At 35.2% G+C, this 18,443-nt stretch overlaps 1 protein-coding gene across 2 annotated transcripts; it reads left to right on the forward strand.

The window, feature by feature from the left end:
* Window positions 1-803: 803 nt before the first annotated feature.
* LOC132276905 (uncharacterized) lies at window positions 804-16,902 on the forward strand. Of its 2 annotated transcripts, XM_059778546.1 has the most exons (15): window positions 809-1,145; window positions 2,052-2,573; window positions 3,160-3,258; window positions 3,381-3,433; window positions 4,979-5,036; window positions 5,608-5,690; window positions 6,069-6,146; window positions 9,036-9,115; window positions 9,750-9,946; window positions 12,351-12,425; window positions 13,399-13,439; window positions 13,734-13,839; window positions 14,183-14,265; window positions 15,990-16,063; window positions 16,489-16,902. In XM_059778546.1, exons 1-15 carry the CDS (start codon window positions 942-944, stop codon window positions 16,599-16,601), a joined length of 1,866 nt encoding a protein of 621 aa, XP_059634529.1. In that variant the 5' UTR covers window positions 809-941; the 3' UTR covers window positions 16,602-16,902. The 2 variants fall into 2 exon arrangements, with proteins under 2 accessions (XP_059634530.1, XP_059634529.1); XM_059778547.1 differs by lacking the exons at window positions 14,183-14,265; window positions 15,990-16,063; window positions 16,489-16,902 and having other exon boundaries at window positions 804-1,145; window positions 12,289-12,425.
* The last annotated feature ends 1,541 nt before the right edge of the window (window positions 16,903-18,443 follow it).

An 18,443-nucleotide genomic window follows, 5' to 3' on the forward strand; every position in this document is an offset into this window, starting at 1 on the left:
TTTTCTTTTATAATTTATCCAAACATGAATACAGGTTATTATTATCCTTTCTTTTATTTTCTTTTCTCTCATTACTAGTATTATCTTCTTCTTTTTTTTTTCTTTTTTTTTTCAAACGAAACATAAAAAAAACACATAAACGAACCGGATGAGACAAACATGGGTTCACTTATTTTTCACCAAACGTGTATAGACTTTGATATTTTAACCCGTCCTGAATATAGGACAGATATAAAATTCTTATTAATTAAATAAGCCGGTTACAAATTTAGACAAATGTGTACCATCATTAACCCACAACTGTCAAAAAAGCAAAAAATTACCCTCTGAATGAGGCTATCCAATCTAGTTCCCTGTACATTGCCATCCCTCCCGGCATCAAATAAAAATGCAACATTGGAACAACTTTAGTTTCAGAATAGGGCAAATACTTAAAATAAAATTTATAATACAGTAATGCAAAAGATAAATTTATACTATTCCATCCAATGTGGCAGTAACTTGATTGGACCCAATTCAAAATTAAAAAGCTGAATTTACTTGGAATAAAAAAGTACTACCTAAACTCATAAAAAATTACAAAAATAATATAAAAGTACCAAATCATTTGAGTAGGTAATAGAATAATGGTTATAGCTTATCCAAAAATTTGTCGTTCATCACATTTGATGAATTACCTATTCAAGAGTAAAGACTCATAAACCCGGATAGGAGTCGGGTTCGGACTAGTCCGATCATTCCCTTCACTCGTCCCTAGCATCAAAAAGGAGATCGCATATTCGCATCCATATCAATACGTGGTTGATTTGAAATGATTCAGAGATCAATTGATGAGCCGAGTTGTTCACTTGTCAGTGCAGTGGTTATATATATACATGCGCGCTAATACATACATATATATATATATATATATATATTCATGCATATATAGATAGTAGATTATGGAAGCGTTCGTTATTTATAGCGGTAATGGTACTTCCGTGAGGTTTCCTCATACTTCACTAACTGGTTGCTCGTCTTTTTTGGATCATCATCTGAGTAAAAGGATTGTAGAAGTGGGCAATACAGAGAGGAACAACAAGAAGACATTTTCATTGACTAGATCAAAGCCTCACTGGTCCAATTTCAAGCTTCAAGCACTTCAGGTTTTAATCTCTCTCCTATTTTTTTTTTTTTTTTTTGTATCGTTTGGTTGCCAAGTAAAATTTGGAAGTTTGAATCCTTTTAGTATTTGTTTTTTACACACATACTCATGTGTATATATATATGCCCTAAGTTTACCCATTTTTGAAGTTTCAAAATTTAAATTTAAGGTAGTCTAGAGTTGGTATTTTGGAAAAGAAATGGGAAAATGTAAGAAGATGAGAAGTCTCAATATGGATTTGTGAGGTAAGATCAGGGTTGTCGGGTTCAGAAGGTTCGGTGGTGTTTGTTGTCATTCTATGGGTTAACCTTGCTATTTGATCAATCTAGAAGTTGGTTTAAGACTTGGATATGGAAGTAATTAACGTGAAGATTCAAACAAAGGCATCAATGCAGAGTTGGTCTATGGAAGTATCAACTTTGGAATTGAGGTTAACTTTGACGTTTGGTCCCTCATCTATTGGATTGAGATTTGCATTATGTTAAGCATGCATTGTGTCAGTAGTGTAGAAGCTGGCCAGTTCTAGAATAAAATTTCTCATTTCTATATTTATTACAGTGACTGGGAAAATCTTCGAAAGGAGTGAAGTCTGGTCACAAACAATTCCATCAGTCAATTGGCTCAAGTATTAGGATCTTGGTGCTGGCTTTGGATTTGGTCGCGACTCAATTTGAAATGAAATCATGAATGCTTTTATTTTTGTTGAATACAATAACTAATTTATGGATGAAAGGTTTTTTGTTTTGTAATTATTTCCTAAGTGGGTGAAAGGTTTGAAATAATTGATATTACATCCCAATCGAAATGTGGAAAATCAATATTTTGGCGTAACTGTAGGCCCATGTATTGTAGCTATTATTCACTGGACTATACGATTAGTAGAATTATTTACTTATGTTTCCTTTAGGTAGGTGCTGACAAGACAGAAGGTTCAACTAGTTTGGGATTCAAGGATATTGCGTGGCCTTCTCCTAGTGACGAAATTCCTTTCTGGAAGAGGGACTTTCCTTCATGGGATATCAGCTCCAAAGTTCCTGTTGACATAGAAAAGGATTCCGATCTTATGCATATAGTTCATGTGACAGCTGAAATGGCACCTATAGCAAAAGTTGGTGGTCTAGGCGATGTTGTAACTGGACTTGCTCATGCATGTTTATTGCGTGGCCATAAAGTGGATATCATGTTGCCTTTCTATGAGTGTATTCAGAAGCAGCAGATCGATGAGTTGGCATTGATCACGTCATATAACTCATATCATGATGGAAATTGGGTCCCTACAAGTGCATATCATGGGATAGTTTCAGGCATCCCAGTGATATTTATTGAAACATCTAACTACTTCTTTAAGGGGAAAAGCATATATGGAGGCTCATACAATGAACTGGAGGCGTATTTGTTTTTTACCCGTGCTTGCCTTGAATGGATGCAGGTATGTTAACCAATAATCAATAACTTGTTTAGATTTCGTAGGTATTATCTCTCAATATTTCAACCACTGAAAAAGAAGATGGCTTCCTCTTGACAATCAGCCAAACAGATTGTAAAAACTAAAGTCAACTTACTGATCCTGAAGCAAATGTAGCTTGACCCTCTTGAATGTGAGTAAAATAAATATGGGTGTTTGTAAGTTGAACACTAATTATTTTTCTTTTTGTTTTGTTTTGTTTTGTTTTTTTAAAACTTATTCCATGAAGCAATAAAAAAAAATAAAAAAAAAAAATTCATTTATCCATTCAGCTTCAAAAGAGCAGGGTAAACTTCATATCCCTTGTCCACTCTGAAGAACTTAACCAAGAATGATTGAGTAGGACATCATTAATGTACTTTGCTTTTGCCCTTCAGCTTTAGAAGTGAGCAAAATAATTGATTAGGAGGTCTTTTAACTCTAATGATTGTTGGTTACAGTTCTTCAAAAAATAATAGCACTTGGTTCCCTTAGTTGGTTTTCATGTGTATTTGCTATTCTCAAACCATGTTTTATTTTTTATTTTTTTAATAAATATTTTCTTATTCAGGTTACTGGAACACAGCCTGATATCATACATGTCCATGAATGGCAGACTGGTGCTTTGCCCTTGCTTTACTGGGATATGTACCATCATCTCTCACTCCAGGTATGACCTGCGGCTTTTTGCAGCTCTTTTCTTTTTGCTGCTTTGAGATCTGTTAGAAATAAAAATCAGAGATTTTTTTTTTTTGGCTTAAAATTGTAATGTTGACATATTGCACCTTGTAGAAACCCAGAATAGCATTGACAATTCACAACATGGAGCATTATGGGGAATGCAGGTATACATATGGTTTTCGTCATGTTCTTTGAGTCAAATTTCTTTTATTTTTCTAATTTTCATTTTATTACTATATGGAGCCGTGCTCCCTCTCTCCTCTGTTTTATTTTTTTTATTTGCATCTCTTGTCATTCTGATCTTGTGTCTCCAACCCTTCATTACTTTTGTTCCAAATTTTATCAAAAACTTTAATCAAGTTTGATTTCTTTCAGATGTCTTTGATTTATCTACTTTGTAAAATCTTTTTATTCTCAATTAGATTCTGCAATTCAGTCTGGAAAACCTCATGTACCTATCAGCACCCACAGGTTTTTCAATTATCATGCCAAAATATAGAAGTGATAATATGAGCAATATACCATGCACCCTTAAATAACAATGGGTCATAAATTACTACATAAAGAAGAAATCATCAACTTAAACTATGAAATATCAGCACATAAAAACATACTAAATGGACAAATTTTCAAGTATATAGAAGTGAAGTTGTTTATGAGCTTCCGAGTTCAATATGAGTGTGTGATATCAAGAAAGACTAATTGTCAATGAATGGATTGTCCTACATAATGTGTACAGTTCACATATATCATTGTAGACACGGTTGAGGGGAATGGGAGTGGCGAAGATGGTGTTGAGAAAGAGAATTTTACCAATGATGTGATGCGGACGACAAGGGAGAATGAGAATGTTGGTGATAATGAAGAGGATGATAACAAGGGAATGTTGGCAATGACGACGACGAGGGTTTTTTAGCTTAATTTGCTAAAGTATGCATTTTTGGGTTGTGCACTCTAGCAATTTTCTGATATATAGCTTAAATTGGAGTGCCATTTTTTATTTTTATTTTTACTTTTGCATCCATATACAATTACTTCTTCTGGAAGAAATGCCCTGAAATGAATAAGGAACGTAGAAATTCACACACATGCCAACACAGAGGACACATTCACATGCATACAAATGCTAATTAGGGGTAGTAATTTGTTATTTTCTTCTTTTTGGGTAGTCGAATCTTTATGGTACTCGTTTGACTGCTTAGGGGTATCAGTAATAGTTGATTCTGTTACCCAACCTAGTAAATGGGCACATGTTGAAATTTTTTATCCCAATGTCTCACTTTGTAAATCAGGTGGAGAGCTGTAACACAACAGTCACCGAATCCATTTGTTGATTTATGTAGTCTAGTGGAGGTTTTGTTTTTCAAACCTCCCTCAATTTGGATAGATCTAGTTAAGACACCACAACTCACTAAAAGTTTCATTCTCTAATTTAAATTCTTGTACATATCTTTTTGTGAAGCATTGTCTGCCATACTTTCTGGAAAAGCATCATGTAGCTCTTTTTATTAACACTTTTGATTCACTTCAAATTATTCAAAAACCAAGGAACTGTATATATCGATGAATTATTTGTACTGCTGCTAGTGCCCATTAGTGGATTTTGCGGTGTTATAAATTTATCTTTAGAGAAAAGCTCAAACATGTAGTGAAATTCTCTCAGGTTTGTCAAGATCTCTTTGTGGACCTAACTTATTTTCTTTTGGCAGCAAAGAACAACTCAGTAAGTGTGGTCTTGATGGATCTCTATATGCAACTATTGACAAGGTGAGCTCTTTATGTGGAACTAGACACACACACACATATATTTGATTTCAGAACCTCCTAGTTCCATGTAGTTGTACAGGGTGGGTTAGAGCAACCAGGAAATGAGAATTCATAGTTCATGCTAAATTAGAAGTATTAATGTTCAAAGATTTTTATTTTTATTTATTTTTGAAAACTTATCTACCAAAAGAAGAAGGGTAATAAGATTTTCTGGCATCAGCTAAGTTATGTTTATTTTATTTTATTTTTATGGAATGATGTAGCATCCATAAAAATAGTTTATGTCAAATCTCTGTTTCTGTTTAGAAACGAAAATTTCATTATAGAGAAACTTTATCTTTCATCACCCGCGCGCGCGCAGGGGGGGGGGGTTGTTGTGGGGGGATCATCGTGCTAGAAATTTGGCTTGACATTTTTTTCCCTTCTGATTGAGAGAACTTGATTCAAGTCACTTGAGTTTTGTTTATCATCCTTTTTGTTCAGTCGCTTATCATTCGTCCCCAGAAGAATTTCTTAATAAATTGACCTTTAACAACTAAAATGTTTAGTTCTCTTTCTCTTGCTATGGCAGGCTGTTGATGAACGGACTATTGGCCATAATCCTGAGAGGTTGAGCATATTGAAAGGAGGCATCGTGTACAGCAATGCGGTAGTGTAAGTGGCCTTAGATTGTGTGACATTGCATATCACATTTCATTTAAGCTCAGTTTCTTTAAGCTGTGAAAGACTTGTTTTCCTTTTGTATTTCTCCTTCTCTTTGATAACGTTTTTTATTGTAAAAAGTTATATAAAATAAGGTGCTGTTTGATAACACTGAAAATTTTAAGTGCTGAAGTTTTTAAGTGGTAATAAAAAATGAAGATTTTGTTTATAACACTGTATGGGGCATTTCTCAACTTAATTGCGTATAGTTGGAAGAACTAACTGTTAATCACTCGAATTATAGTTATGGCTATGATATTATAAATACATTTATATATGCACATAAACACATAATATTGTCAATGCATTATGATTCTTTGTATTTTCCAGTACAGTTTCTCCAACATACCTCAAGGAAACACTCTGTTCCGGATGGCTTGCAAGCACTTTGATAAGACAACGTGATAAGTAAGCAGATTTATATATTACTCATTGCCTCCCTTCCTCCTTTTGTCTATTTCAGTGTAAATTTTGTTAACTCTTGAACTTATAGAAAACCTTACTTTTTTCATGCCTTGTATTACTCTTGAACTGCCTGTACTTGTGATTGAAACACATGGAAAGATCTAATTATATATGTGTGTGTCTATAAGTGCAAATTACACTCATCCCATGTCCCAACTGAGACTTGAAATCTGTAACTCCCTTTTGTTGGGGTTGTTGGAGATGCCACTGAGGCTAGACAACTGGTGGTTCATCTTAAAAGAGAATCGGAACAAGGTAAGTCTTTGAAGAACAGCATACACAATCACAGTTATACAAAAGACTTAAAGTGTGTTCATAATTGTACTTTACGGTACCCTTAACACACTTTATGTACCTTCTTTTTTCCTTTTGATCAATTAGATGTTTGGTGATGTGGATCATTGTGCCCTCCACCTTTGTTTTGTAACTTTTGTTAGGTTAGACTTAATAAACCTAGGGGTGGATCATTTTTTGTTGATCATTCGGCTATAACATGGAAGAATTTTTTTATTGATGGTTGATGTCAGTTTGAAGACAGAAAATAAATCTAATTTGCTTTTGCAGGGTGCAAATGTGTAGAAATTCCAACATCAAACCTACCTAGTTTAGTGTTTTATGACTTTGGTATTGTATTGTATACCAGAGCTCATTTCAGGTTAGGCATCCCAAACTCCTTTTTCTTGATAATTTTATCATCGGCTCAGAAATCTCATGACACGATTAACCGCTCTTTGTTGAGCTTATGCTTCGTAATTGAATTATTTGCATTATATCGATGCTCAAGGAAAGTTTTCATTATATATTATTTAAAAACTTATCTTTTTCTTATTTTTAGGTTGGTTAGAAAAGAGAAATTTCAATTGTTCTTCAGATATGCAGAGACAAAAACCAAAGCACACTATATATATCCTTCAAAAAACAGGTTACAACTTAGTCCCGGTTCCACTTTTGTAATTGGGACGCGTTCCCCTCTTGAACGCCTTTTTTAATGTTATTTTTACTTATCAAAAAAAAAAAAAAAATGGTTACAACTCATTGTTTAAAGGTTCAAAGCTTAGAGCTGGAATGGGTTTTGGCTAAATCTTCCCAAGTTGCACATGGGTAAAAAGGATGTCCTACTACCACAAATAAGTCGCATCAGAATTAAAACTTAGTATTTCATTTGGCAGTCTCATTTTTAGCCTTATTTCCCACAGCCAACAAACCCCCCAAAACCCAAACTTGCGTAGAAGACTCCTAAGAAACACGGACACCTGTAAGAATGTGTCAGTCTGTGTGGGACATGTGTTGGATAGTGACATTTCACAGATACTCCTGAACATATATTCAACACTATGGATGTGTCTATAATTTAAAATTAAAGTTGATTATTTTGGACAATTGGCTGACACATCTTAGACACTCGCATCACAAGTCTGATATAACACTTAACACGTGGAGTAGTCTGAAATTTCTATTTGTCTAATGATTTTTATATTTTATTTTTTGACATTGTTCACGTGATCTCTACAAGTCCATGTTGGCCATGTGTTGTATTGGGATATTTCACAGATACTCTTGAACAAAAATTTGACACTCCATGGACGTGTCTATAATTCAAAATTAAATTTTATTATTTTGGACATTTGGCTGACACATTATATAACACTAACACGTGTAAGAGTATTCACGTCGTTATCTTGGAAGTAACATGAACAGACCTCAAAAGTTTTAACCTTTTTCACTTTAAAAAAAAAAATGACATTTTTCGCTTGGTCTCTAGAAGTCAATCATACACTACGTTTTTTCATATAGAACAAAAATATAATTATAATGACAAAGTAAGATAGTAATAGCATATATAAAAGAATAATCTGTACAATATTTTCATAGCTTCATTTTCTAAATTGTGCAACTCCTAGTATGGAAGATAAAATTAATTAAAAGTTATACATGTAAATAAAAGCTTACACACACACACACACACACACACACACATTGTTCATGCCGTGTCTGTGTCCTATTTATTTAGGATTTGATGTGTCGGTGTATATGTATCGTATCATGTTCGTTTCCGTGTCTGTACTACTTAGGAAGCTTCAATGGAACATCTTTATTTCTATTTGTCTAATGTTTGTTGACATTTCCATTTTCCGGTGGTTTGGATGTAATGTAACAAGGCCCTAGGCTTGCAGCTCTCTTTGTCTTGTCAACAGAGATTGATGTTTCCATTCTAACAAAATGCACCTGCATTTGGTGCATTCGTCTTTCTTTCCTTGGTTTTGGCATCCTCCTATCATATCAGTATCGTGTTTCTCATGAATGAAGCCGTTATCATTGTAGTTGGTGAACTTGATGTTGAGGAAGAATGTATCATGCTTTACTTCCAAGATTGGTTCACTGTTAATGTCCCTACCTTGTTAGCGACCCCTTCAACCCAACCTATATTATTTAACCCTTCAACAAGTAGCTAATATTTTTGTTGGGCACACATCAGAGTCTTTGTCACATAATATAGGCAATAATAATTGGTGTCTTAGTGCAGTTTAAGCAATCTGACATGATTTCAGAAACTTGAAGAATTTTTTAGCATGTTTATTAATGTAGGGTTTCTGCTACATGCATGTTCAATTGTATCTGCTTCCAGTCTTGATAGCCACACTTCTCCTTATGGGCTCACATGACACAGAAGGTGAGAATTTTGTAAGGAATGTTAACAATGCAGAACTGCTTTGTGCATATCTAACTCTGTATTTTGCCATCAGGCTTGGTTGTTTTTGTAGCTTTGTGATTGCATGTTCAGAAATTCTAATTATTCTTGACCTAAAAATGTAATGCTATGTACTCCTGTAGGTACTGTGGTATTTTAAATGGGATAGATACTGAGATATGGAACCCCGCTACGGATGTTTTCTTGCCAGCTAAATTTCATGGTAGCATTCCACTCAGTCTCGGCCTTTCCTTGAATATGCATGTATTTCTATTAGAAAAGTTACTGTGATTTTACTTTATCATTCTTCTTATATTTCTTTTATATATTTTAGAGAACTAGAAGAGACAATTTTAGATTTCTAAAAATCACAGAGGCAATGTAGACCAGCAAATAAATTAGCGTCTATTACTTTCCTGATTTCTTACATTAAGATGAGATTGGCATTTACTTTCATCAAGTGCAGATGATTGCATGTGAAGGAAAAATTTGGATCCTTTCTTCATTACGTGCTGGCTTACATTCATAATGACCCATGATATATATATATATATATATATATATATATATATATATATATATATATATACACACACATATATATTGATAAGTAAAGAGTCTAAAGACCCATAATATTTTTTATTTTATAGTTATTTATACCTTACCTGTGTACCCATGTTCCATTGTGAAGTAATCACATATATAATGTAATTGTGGTTCCTGCTTTTGCTTCGCTGTGAATTGGACGCAGTTATTTTTAATCTCGTTATGATTATCTGTCTTTACGTTTTAATTCCAAAGATGTATAAATTTTCTGTTTTTTTCTATTTACTTAAATTTTATTTTGTATTTTCCAGCTCATAAAACTGAGGGGAAGAAGATATGCAAACATTTCATTCAAAGAGGGCTTGGTTTCCCTTCAGAAGGCGCTAAAGCTGGAATCAATGTGCCTGATATTACAAGCAAGGTGCCATTGGTTGTATGCGTTACTCGATTGGTTGCCCAAAAAGGTCTTCATTTGATTAATCATGCAATTAAGCTTGTCGAAGAACTAGTAAGTCTACTGTTCTGATATTTTTTGTACTCTCTCTCTCTCACACACACACACTGTGGGTCATGGCATGTTTATAAGCAACCAGCCATGCTATTTTGTAAGAATTTTACACTTTTATTGGATGGTTTAGGCATTTCAGAAAACCCTGCCTAATTTGAAACCTTAGAAAACCTTAAATTGGTGTGGAATATGTATTTTCATCATAAATGGAAGGAAAGGCCCCTTATAGTGTGTGTCCATGTCCATATTTGTGGAAGGCTGTAAATCCTTGTTTGGCGTACGTTGACCAAATTTATAAATTTGCTTATAGTAAAAGTTGTAAAACCATTATATTCTATATGAATGTGTAGGGGAAAAGTAATATTTTCTTGCCCCAACCACAGACTGCCACCTTCTGTAGTGTATACTGTTACGACAAACACAGCGAATCCAAGAAATAACCAAGAAACACGACTAAAAATAAACACGCCACACATAAAGAACACAAAGATTTCGTGTGGTTCGGCAAAGCTTACATCCACGGCGAACATCTGACGAAAGAATTCACTATGCGAAAATATGGAGATTACAAGTTTCATCCCCCAAACCCTAGCTCTCGCTCTTGCTCTCACTCTCACTCTCTTATCTGCGATTTTCAATGTCTCTCCATTTTTCCACTTCAAATCCAAAATTCAGGCCACAACATCACATATACTAACAAAGAAAATTCACAACAGCCAAATGTATCCTACACGACTTCAAAGGAACTAGGAAGTTTTACAGCCTGCACTCCCCCAATGGTGATGACTGGACCATATATTTTGCCTATTCTACAGTTTGAAAAAGTGCAGCAGTGAATATTATCAATTTGGATTTGGTGACAACTCCCCTAGATTGGGTCGACAAATTTTCAACTTTTTACCCATTCCCCGATGACGATGGTCAGCTTTTACCTTTCAATTGAGAATCAAATTGGTAGACAAAGCTTCCTTCATTACCTCCCTTCATTTCATGTGATTAGACTTAAATGACCCTACAAGATATTTCTGATAAAAAGTTTCCATTCTGTGGCTGCTTGCTGTCCTAGGGCTGAGTGAGCATATGTTATTATAAGAGAATTGTTTCTAGACATTTCTTTCCATTGATTTTCCTCAAAATTTTATAATTCAACACTCTTATGGTAATTTTGGAATGAAAAGGTTTTGATTCCCATTTAAGGGGCAATTGATTGGTGCACTGTTAAAATGCTCGGTCTCTCAAGCATGAGAATGCTAGTTCGAATCCTAAGAGCAGCCACTTTGTGCAAATAGTGCCAAAGGTTAGATCTATATCTAGTCCACTCCTCCCAGGATTAACAGGAACCCTAGGTTTTGATTCTCTTGTCATTGGTCCCAGTCATCTTGTCAATCATAGTAGAATCTGCTCTGCTTTTTGTAGTTCTGTTGGATATTCGGATCTAATGTCATTGTTCCACATCACCCTTGTGTTTTCTCTTGGTTATCCTTCTAATCAGTTGAGCTAACTTTGAGTAGTCATGATAATGAGAATTCTTTTAGTCCATAATTCTAGTTTTGGTCATAAAATTCGTACTTTGAAATAAAACTATAGTTATTTGCAGTACCCACCATTATTGAGCCCCACACATGTAAGCACTTTGTAAGTTATTGGATATTTGGATCTAATGTCATTGTTCCACATTACCCTTGTGTTTTCTCTTGGTTAACCAAAAAATAAGTCTAGCTAACTCTGAGTAATCATGATAATGAGAATTCTGTTAGTCTATAATTTTAGCTTAAAATAAAACTATAGTTACTTGCTGTACCCAACATTATTGAGCCCCACACATGTAAACCATTGTTAAGGGTATCAAATTAGCAACGCCTAGTATGTGATTTGCTGCACATTTGAGTTTTAGGTAGTGGAGGCAAAGGCCATTATCCAATATTCCAATATTAGTCTCGCCTATGCGGGGTGCCAGGAGGGATGAATTTGATACAACATTAATCTTGGGTATTATTTTTGTGCAAATTGCAAAGTGGCCTTTCTTAAATTTGAACCTGTGTTATTACATTTGCAGCCCAGGTTTTTACCATTATTCCATGCAATAGCCCCTATGCACAAGGACAAGGACATTATCGTGTTCCTGGGTAGCTGTGGTGTTTTAGTCAAGTCTAATTCATGTATCTGTGCAATACGAACATGGTTAAGAGTCTTAGTGTTTCACACATGCGTCTTTGGTACATTATTCAAGGCTAAGTCAGATTGTTGTTTTTATGTTTTATTTCCTGTTGTTTATGAAAGTTTTAGCAAGTTTGATACTTTTCTAGGCTTTGTTTATTACATTTTTTGCCAATGTTTTTCAGCCAACCTCCAGTTCGGATTTTGATGGGTGCTCTTTTGCTCTGATGTGGAGTCCATTTTGTAGGGTGGACAGATGGTTGTGCTTGGAAAAGCTCCAGATGGTCGGGTTGAAAAAGAATTTGAAGATCTTGCAAATTTGGTAATGATTTGTTGATGTCAAATTATGCTAGGATAATATCTTTTTACAAGAGCGCTAGAATATTGATGTTACTCCCAGTAAAGTAAATAATAAATAAAAGGAAGGGAAGGAGGGAAAAATAGTGATGTTTCCACCAGGTGATTCAGATTCAGGTTAGTGATGTTTCCACCAGGTGATTCAGATTCAGGTTTTCTTTTGTTTTATCCTGTAGCCCAGGCATGAGCTTGATGCGGGACAAGTTTATTTTTATTTTTATTTTTTCCTTTTTTATTTTTTTTCTTTGATGGGGGAAGGGGGCACCCTTGTACAAGTTATGACACCAAAATTGATGTGGTCTGTGGTGAAGGGGTTTCCTTTGGCTGTTTGTCAGTGGGTTTGGTGGGCGTAAAGGTTGATGAAGATATTACATTTGGGGGTTTTCAAAGATGTATAAAAGAGTAAGGATATCCGACTTTAGTTACGCAAAGGAAGATGAAGTTTAAAATAATATTAGAATTGCATCAGATAAGCATACAGAGTTTCATCATTGCATCAGATGAGCGTAGATAGGAGGAATTCATTGAGGAGAATCTGATATTTATATTGATCTTATTTGCCCACCATTCATGATTACAACCTTCAGCTACTTGACATTTTGACAAAAAGAGCTCTTCTTCTTAATAATACAACCTTTTCTATTTTAGTGCTGCGGAAGCCATAGATGGAGTTCTGTGGATATTTCTTGGTGGTGGAGACTTCTTAGTGGGAGTTCACCTGGAAATGTTCTTGATACTAATTAAATTTTGGAGGAAGCTTTAAATTTCACGACACGCATCCTTTAGAGAGAGAGAGAGAGACGTTCTATGTTTCACAAAATACAAAACCTCTTGTCAAAAAGTAAATTGCTTAATCCTTTCTGTTTCTTGTCTTCCTACTTCTTTTATACAATTAACATGACAAGCTGACAGATATTCAATTATTTCACCTCCTGTAGCACAACCAAGGTCCCAGCATCCGGATCCTTTTGATGTACAGGTAAATTATCTGTGAAACACCAAACAGCTATTCACAAAAATCTGTTAATTTCCTTCTTTTTTCTAGAATTTTCTAGAATTTATATTTTTGAACAGTTTTGAGATTTTATTATTTGGAGACTTTATTTTTAATTCTTTAATAACAGATGAGGTACTTTCCTAATGATTTATACTACCTTTCATATCCTGAAAAACATGTGATCAACGTTGGTCACCTTCTTTCTTTACTTTTCTTTTCTTCCTTTTGTTTTTTTTTCCTTTTTCTTATTTTAAATGTGCTTTCATTGGCATGCAGCGAGGAGCTGTCACATATGCTTTATGCTGCGGCAGACATGGTATTGGTTCCTTCCATATACGAGCCATGTGGACTTACTCAGATGATTGGAATGCGATACGGAGCGGTATATTCTTAGAACCCAGCTCTCTTGTTTCGGGTAATAATCAACAAAAGTTTATCACTAAATTCTATGTGCACTATTTGCTGGTAAATTCTTGAGAAACAATCTAAACTATAGACAGTAGTGGCATAAGAATAGTTGATCTTGAACCAATAATATCGTAGGTTAGACACATTTGTGGTGTGTTGGGGGGGAGGGTATTAAGGTTCAATTCTTATTGCATGTTATAAAACAGTCCTTGTTATAATCGACTCGCAATACTATATTTTGTTTTCATATGTCCAATAGACTTGGAATATTAACCTCCGGATTGTATTGACACGAAGCATTATAATAATTGTTTCAGGTCCCGATAGTTAGGAAGACCGGTGGTCTTGCTGACACAGTCTTTGATATGGATGATCAGGCAAACCCTGAGATGGCTAACGGGTAATTCATTTTTCTTGCTAATGACTTGATACTTATTAGTTAAACTTAACCTTTTAACATATCCACTCTATCTAGGACTTATCTACTGTTAGGCCTAGTTTGGTACGCAGAAATGAAATGAATGGGAATGGAATGGAATGGTCATTCTCATTCTTTTGTTTGGTTGCAAATATGAAATGATGTAGGAATGGAATGATAATCGCATCTAAGTGTTGGTGGTGGTGGAAGGCGATGGAATGCGGTAAATGTGGTGGAAGGCGGTGGCAGCGGCGGCGGTTGTGGTGGAAGGCAGTGGAGGAAGAGGGCGGTGGCGGTAATTGTGGTGGTGGTGGTGGGAGGTGGTGGCCAAGAATTTCATTTCTTGGAATGAATTTTCATTCAGTAATGTGGAATGGATTTTCATTGCAAGGGAATGGTCATTCCTATTTTAAATGTTAGGCATACTAAACAAGGGAATGGTTGGAATGGATTGCCCATTCCTTTCTTGCGTACCAAACTAGGCCTTACAATCATAGGCCACCATCATATCTTTCTTTTTGACCTGTTTTTCTTTGTAGTTGCATTTTCTTAACCTGTAATTGTCTATAGATTGTTCGCACGGAGTTGCGAGTTGTACACTAGGAATTCCTGCCAATTAAGGTGTCGATTAGGGGTTAGTTATCACCAAGTGTTGTAGTCTAGTGGCACTTTTTCACCTTCCAAAGTAGAAGGTCGAGGGTTAAAGTCTCCATAGGGAATGTGTGTGTGAGCTTCTTGCTAGGATTAAAAAATAATAATAATAAAATTAAATTAGGGTTAGTTATCTTACTAAGTTATGCAAGGGTGTGCAATTCTAATCCTATTGTCTGTTATGTATGTTTGCATAAAGAGAGTTTGAGACATAACATCATAATTGTCAATAGTTGCCATAGTAAAATTCTAAAATTAACTTTTTTTTCCCCTTTTCCTTTTAGCAAGCACACAAACACACGCCCCAATGGAAACTTGAACCTTCAAACTCCCATGTGAGATGACGAGATGTGTCTTGATCCAAAGCCCTGGTTGAAACTGAACATGTTACCAAGGTAGAAATTTACAAATATGGCGATATTAGAGCTCCTTTAGAGAGGTATACTGGTTACTTGCACATTGGAAAGGGGCATATGTAGCGGCCTTCCCTCAGTTTGGGAGGTAGGCTATGAGCTTTTTTTGAACCTATGCCATAATTAAGAGTTTTCAAGCAATGGCATTGCTACTACCAATTTGTGCAAGATTGCTTCCATTGCTGATGCCCAAGTGGTGTTGCTGTCTCTCGGATCTCATGTGGGAATTTAGAAGAAAAAACATCTGAGGTAGCCACTGTGAAAATAATGGCTGAAATTAGAGATATCGGTGAGATCTCATTTTTGCTAACAGCATTATTTACCATTCTACCTATTCTAAATAAATATTGATGTGGTCCCTTCTAGAAAAAAATTACAAGCTTTCAAGGTACTGTGATCTTATCCATAAAATAAGGGTCAGAATGACATTAAAAGATTTATGTACAGTAGTCGGGATTAGGGTAGCAGAGTGATGTTAAAAGTTAAACTTTATAAGCTTTCAATATTTAAGAGAAGTGATCTAGAGCTAACTGAAATGTGAAAATTGTGGAGTGAGGAAGCCCTTACACTTTTATATTGTGAAAGTTTCTTTCTAGACAAGTTTTTAACCAATGCTAATATATGTGTTCATTTTTTTTGAAGGTTTGTTTTTGATGGAATTGACGAAGGATCCTTGAGCTGTGCTCTTGACCGTGCATTCTCGCACTACCGAGAGAGTAAGTTCAGCAAAGTTTATAGACCAGTATATCTTGTGTCAACAATGTTCCTTTTCCTTCCCCCAACCACCCAGTCCTATATTTGATATTGGCATAGCTCATAGGTTAAAAGGCTACACAAGCACCAAGACTTGATTGGTAAAAGATGTTGCTGTCTTCATATTCTCCCCCACCCAATTCAAGCATTTGCAGCCAGTTAAAAAGTTTCGTGCTCCAAATGTTTGTTCTTGGTTCATTATTAATAGGGGTGAAATAGGCGTTTAATCCTTCAGATTATGACTTTATTGGTGGGTGGTAGTTGATACTTCCATCAAATTTTATGGGCGGACGTGCATTTAAAAGAGATTATGAAATGTAACATGGTATAGGGCTTTAATATAAGGTGACTGCAACCGTTATTTCTCCTTACTTTATCTTTTATGCAGAACCAAATGAATGGAATGACATTGTTCGGAAGGTTATGGAAATTGATAATAGCTGGAGTAACATGGCTGGGAAATACATTGATGTCTACAAATCTATAAGAGCAAGAGTGTAATTGTACATTCTGTTTGTGGTACTCCAATTGAAGGATGCTGCTTGTTCTACCAATTGGGAAAATGAGCTTTTCCCCCTGGAGCTAATCCTTCTTTGAACTCTTGCAAAAGTTGAAAGCACAGTGCTAAATAAATAATTGAGCTGGCATCAAAAGGCAGAAATTCTACCATCATCAACTATTTGCATTATATGAACAGGATCTGTTGTGTTATTTCTGTATTACATGTGTCTTTATATGTGTAATTTCAGAATCCTTTGGAAGCTAGGCTGGCTAATGAAGTGTCTTTGGCAAGTTTTTCTTCTCTTTCAATTAGCAAACCACACGGCGAGTTCAAAATGTCGTAATAGGTTAAGAGTAATTGTTCGGGATCTCTCCTGATTTCTTCAAGTGGGAGGATGTTAAGACTTAAGAGCAGCTTATTTATTCTTTCTACCCAGGTGAAAAGGAAATCAGGAAATTATTCTTTTTAACTTTTATCCATATGGCAACAGGATTGTTACTTCAAGGGGGAAATGGGAATACAAGAATAGCCTTAGGCACGAAACAGATCATTGCAAATCTTAAAAAATGGGTTGCTGTATGTTTTTAGCAACGAAATTTGTTGTGATAGGGATGAAGTGTAAGTTGTTGGTGATATTCCTTTCTTTAGGGAGTTCGACAGGTTTAGCCTTTCAGCAAACAATAACAAATCAATTGTTCATTTACCTTTTAAGCCATGGAATTGATTTCGTCACTATAGAAGTCTTGCCCGGTGGTTTCGTAACTCATGATTTAGCAGCGAAATATAATTCATCACTGAAACATAAGCGAAGAATCATTGCTAATATCCCAAAAGTACTTTAGCAATGATTCGTCGCTATTCTTTAGCAACAAAATACAAATGGTCGCCAGTGCTATAGTAGTCTGTCGCTTGTGCTTTAGCGACGTATAGACATTTTTAGGATGAGAGGGTTATGATGTCAACATTGACTCATCAGAGGGGTGTATTTGTTACAAAGTTATTAACTAGAGGGGAGGTAAGCGAAATTATCCTAACTAGAAAGAGGAGATGCGAGCATAATTTGAATTATCATGCATTCATACAAGTCTTCCAAGATCTTAAAAATCTTCAGTTTGTTTTTGGCTTTTTAAGCACATTCACCCTTGAATACAGGACTATCCAATACCTGCAACAAAACACCGGAATTATTTTTATTTTTATTTTTATTTTTATTTGTTTGTAAATGGAACAATAAGGGTCTATAATAGTTGAACCATTTTTTTTAAATAATATATCTCCTACGCAATTAAACTTGATTAAATTGAATTCTTCGGAGTAGTACACATTATCAACATGAAAACTGAATAAAATATAACAAATACAAGAATTATTTATCTTAGTGATCATGTCAACAGGTTGCCTGACTGTAACTTAATTCAGTATCTAACCGTTACCCCTGGTTGAGTTTTTTTTGGGGGAAATAAACAACTCAATTACTGCCACTGTAAAGCAAACAAGAAACCAAATGAGGGAAAGGATATTTGTGTCAAATTATACCAAATGTCGGATATTTCCCTCCCAATATCCATAATGAGCCAGGCCAGCAATTTCTAGAATCTGCAAAGCATTGGTCATATGGTACATGAGCAAGATTTTTCTTCCTTTTTTGGTAGGGTAAGCTTGAGATGTATATTGAAAAGAAATCAATCATGTACAGGTATCAAGAGGGGCATACCTCCCTGTACAAGTTAGCCATGGACTGAAACTATAGCAAAAGTAAATAAGCAACTCAAGGTCGCCCATCTTACAGAAGGCATCATTCCTAGACAAGCAAATAAACTATTACTCTTGTATGAGTGAGT

The sequence above is a fragment of the Cornus florida genome, unplaced genomic scaffold, assembly GCF_030987335.1.
Source record: "Cornus florida cultivar Cherokee Brave unplaced genomic scaffold, ASM3098733v1 CherokeeBrave_3.0.0_Hap2_Chr10, whole genome shotgun sequence".
NCBI lineage: Eukaryota > Viridiplantae > Streptophyta > Magnoliopsida > Cornales > Cornaceae > Cornus > Cornus florida.

Coding starts and splice junctions, on each gene's coding strand:
- LOC132276905 (XM_059778546.1), top strand. CDS start 942: ATGGAAGCGTTCGTTATTTATAGCGGTAATGGTACTTCCGTGAGGTTT. Junction 14,266..15,989: donor AACCCTGAGATGGCTAACGG/GTAATTCATTTT, acceptor TTTTTTTTGAAG/GTTTGTTTTTGATGGAATTG. Junction 16,064..16,488: donor ATTCTCGCACTACCGAGAGA/GTAAGTTCAGCA, acceptor TCTTTTATGCAG/AACCAAATGAATGGAATGAC.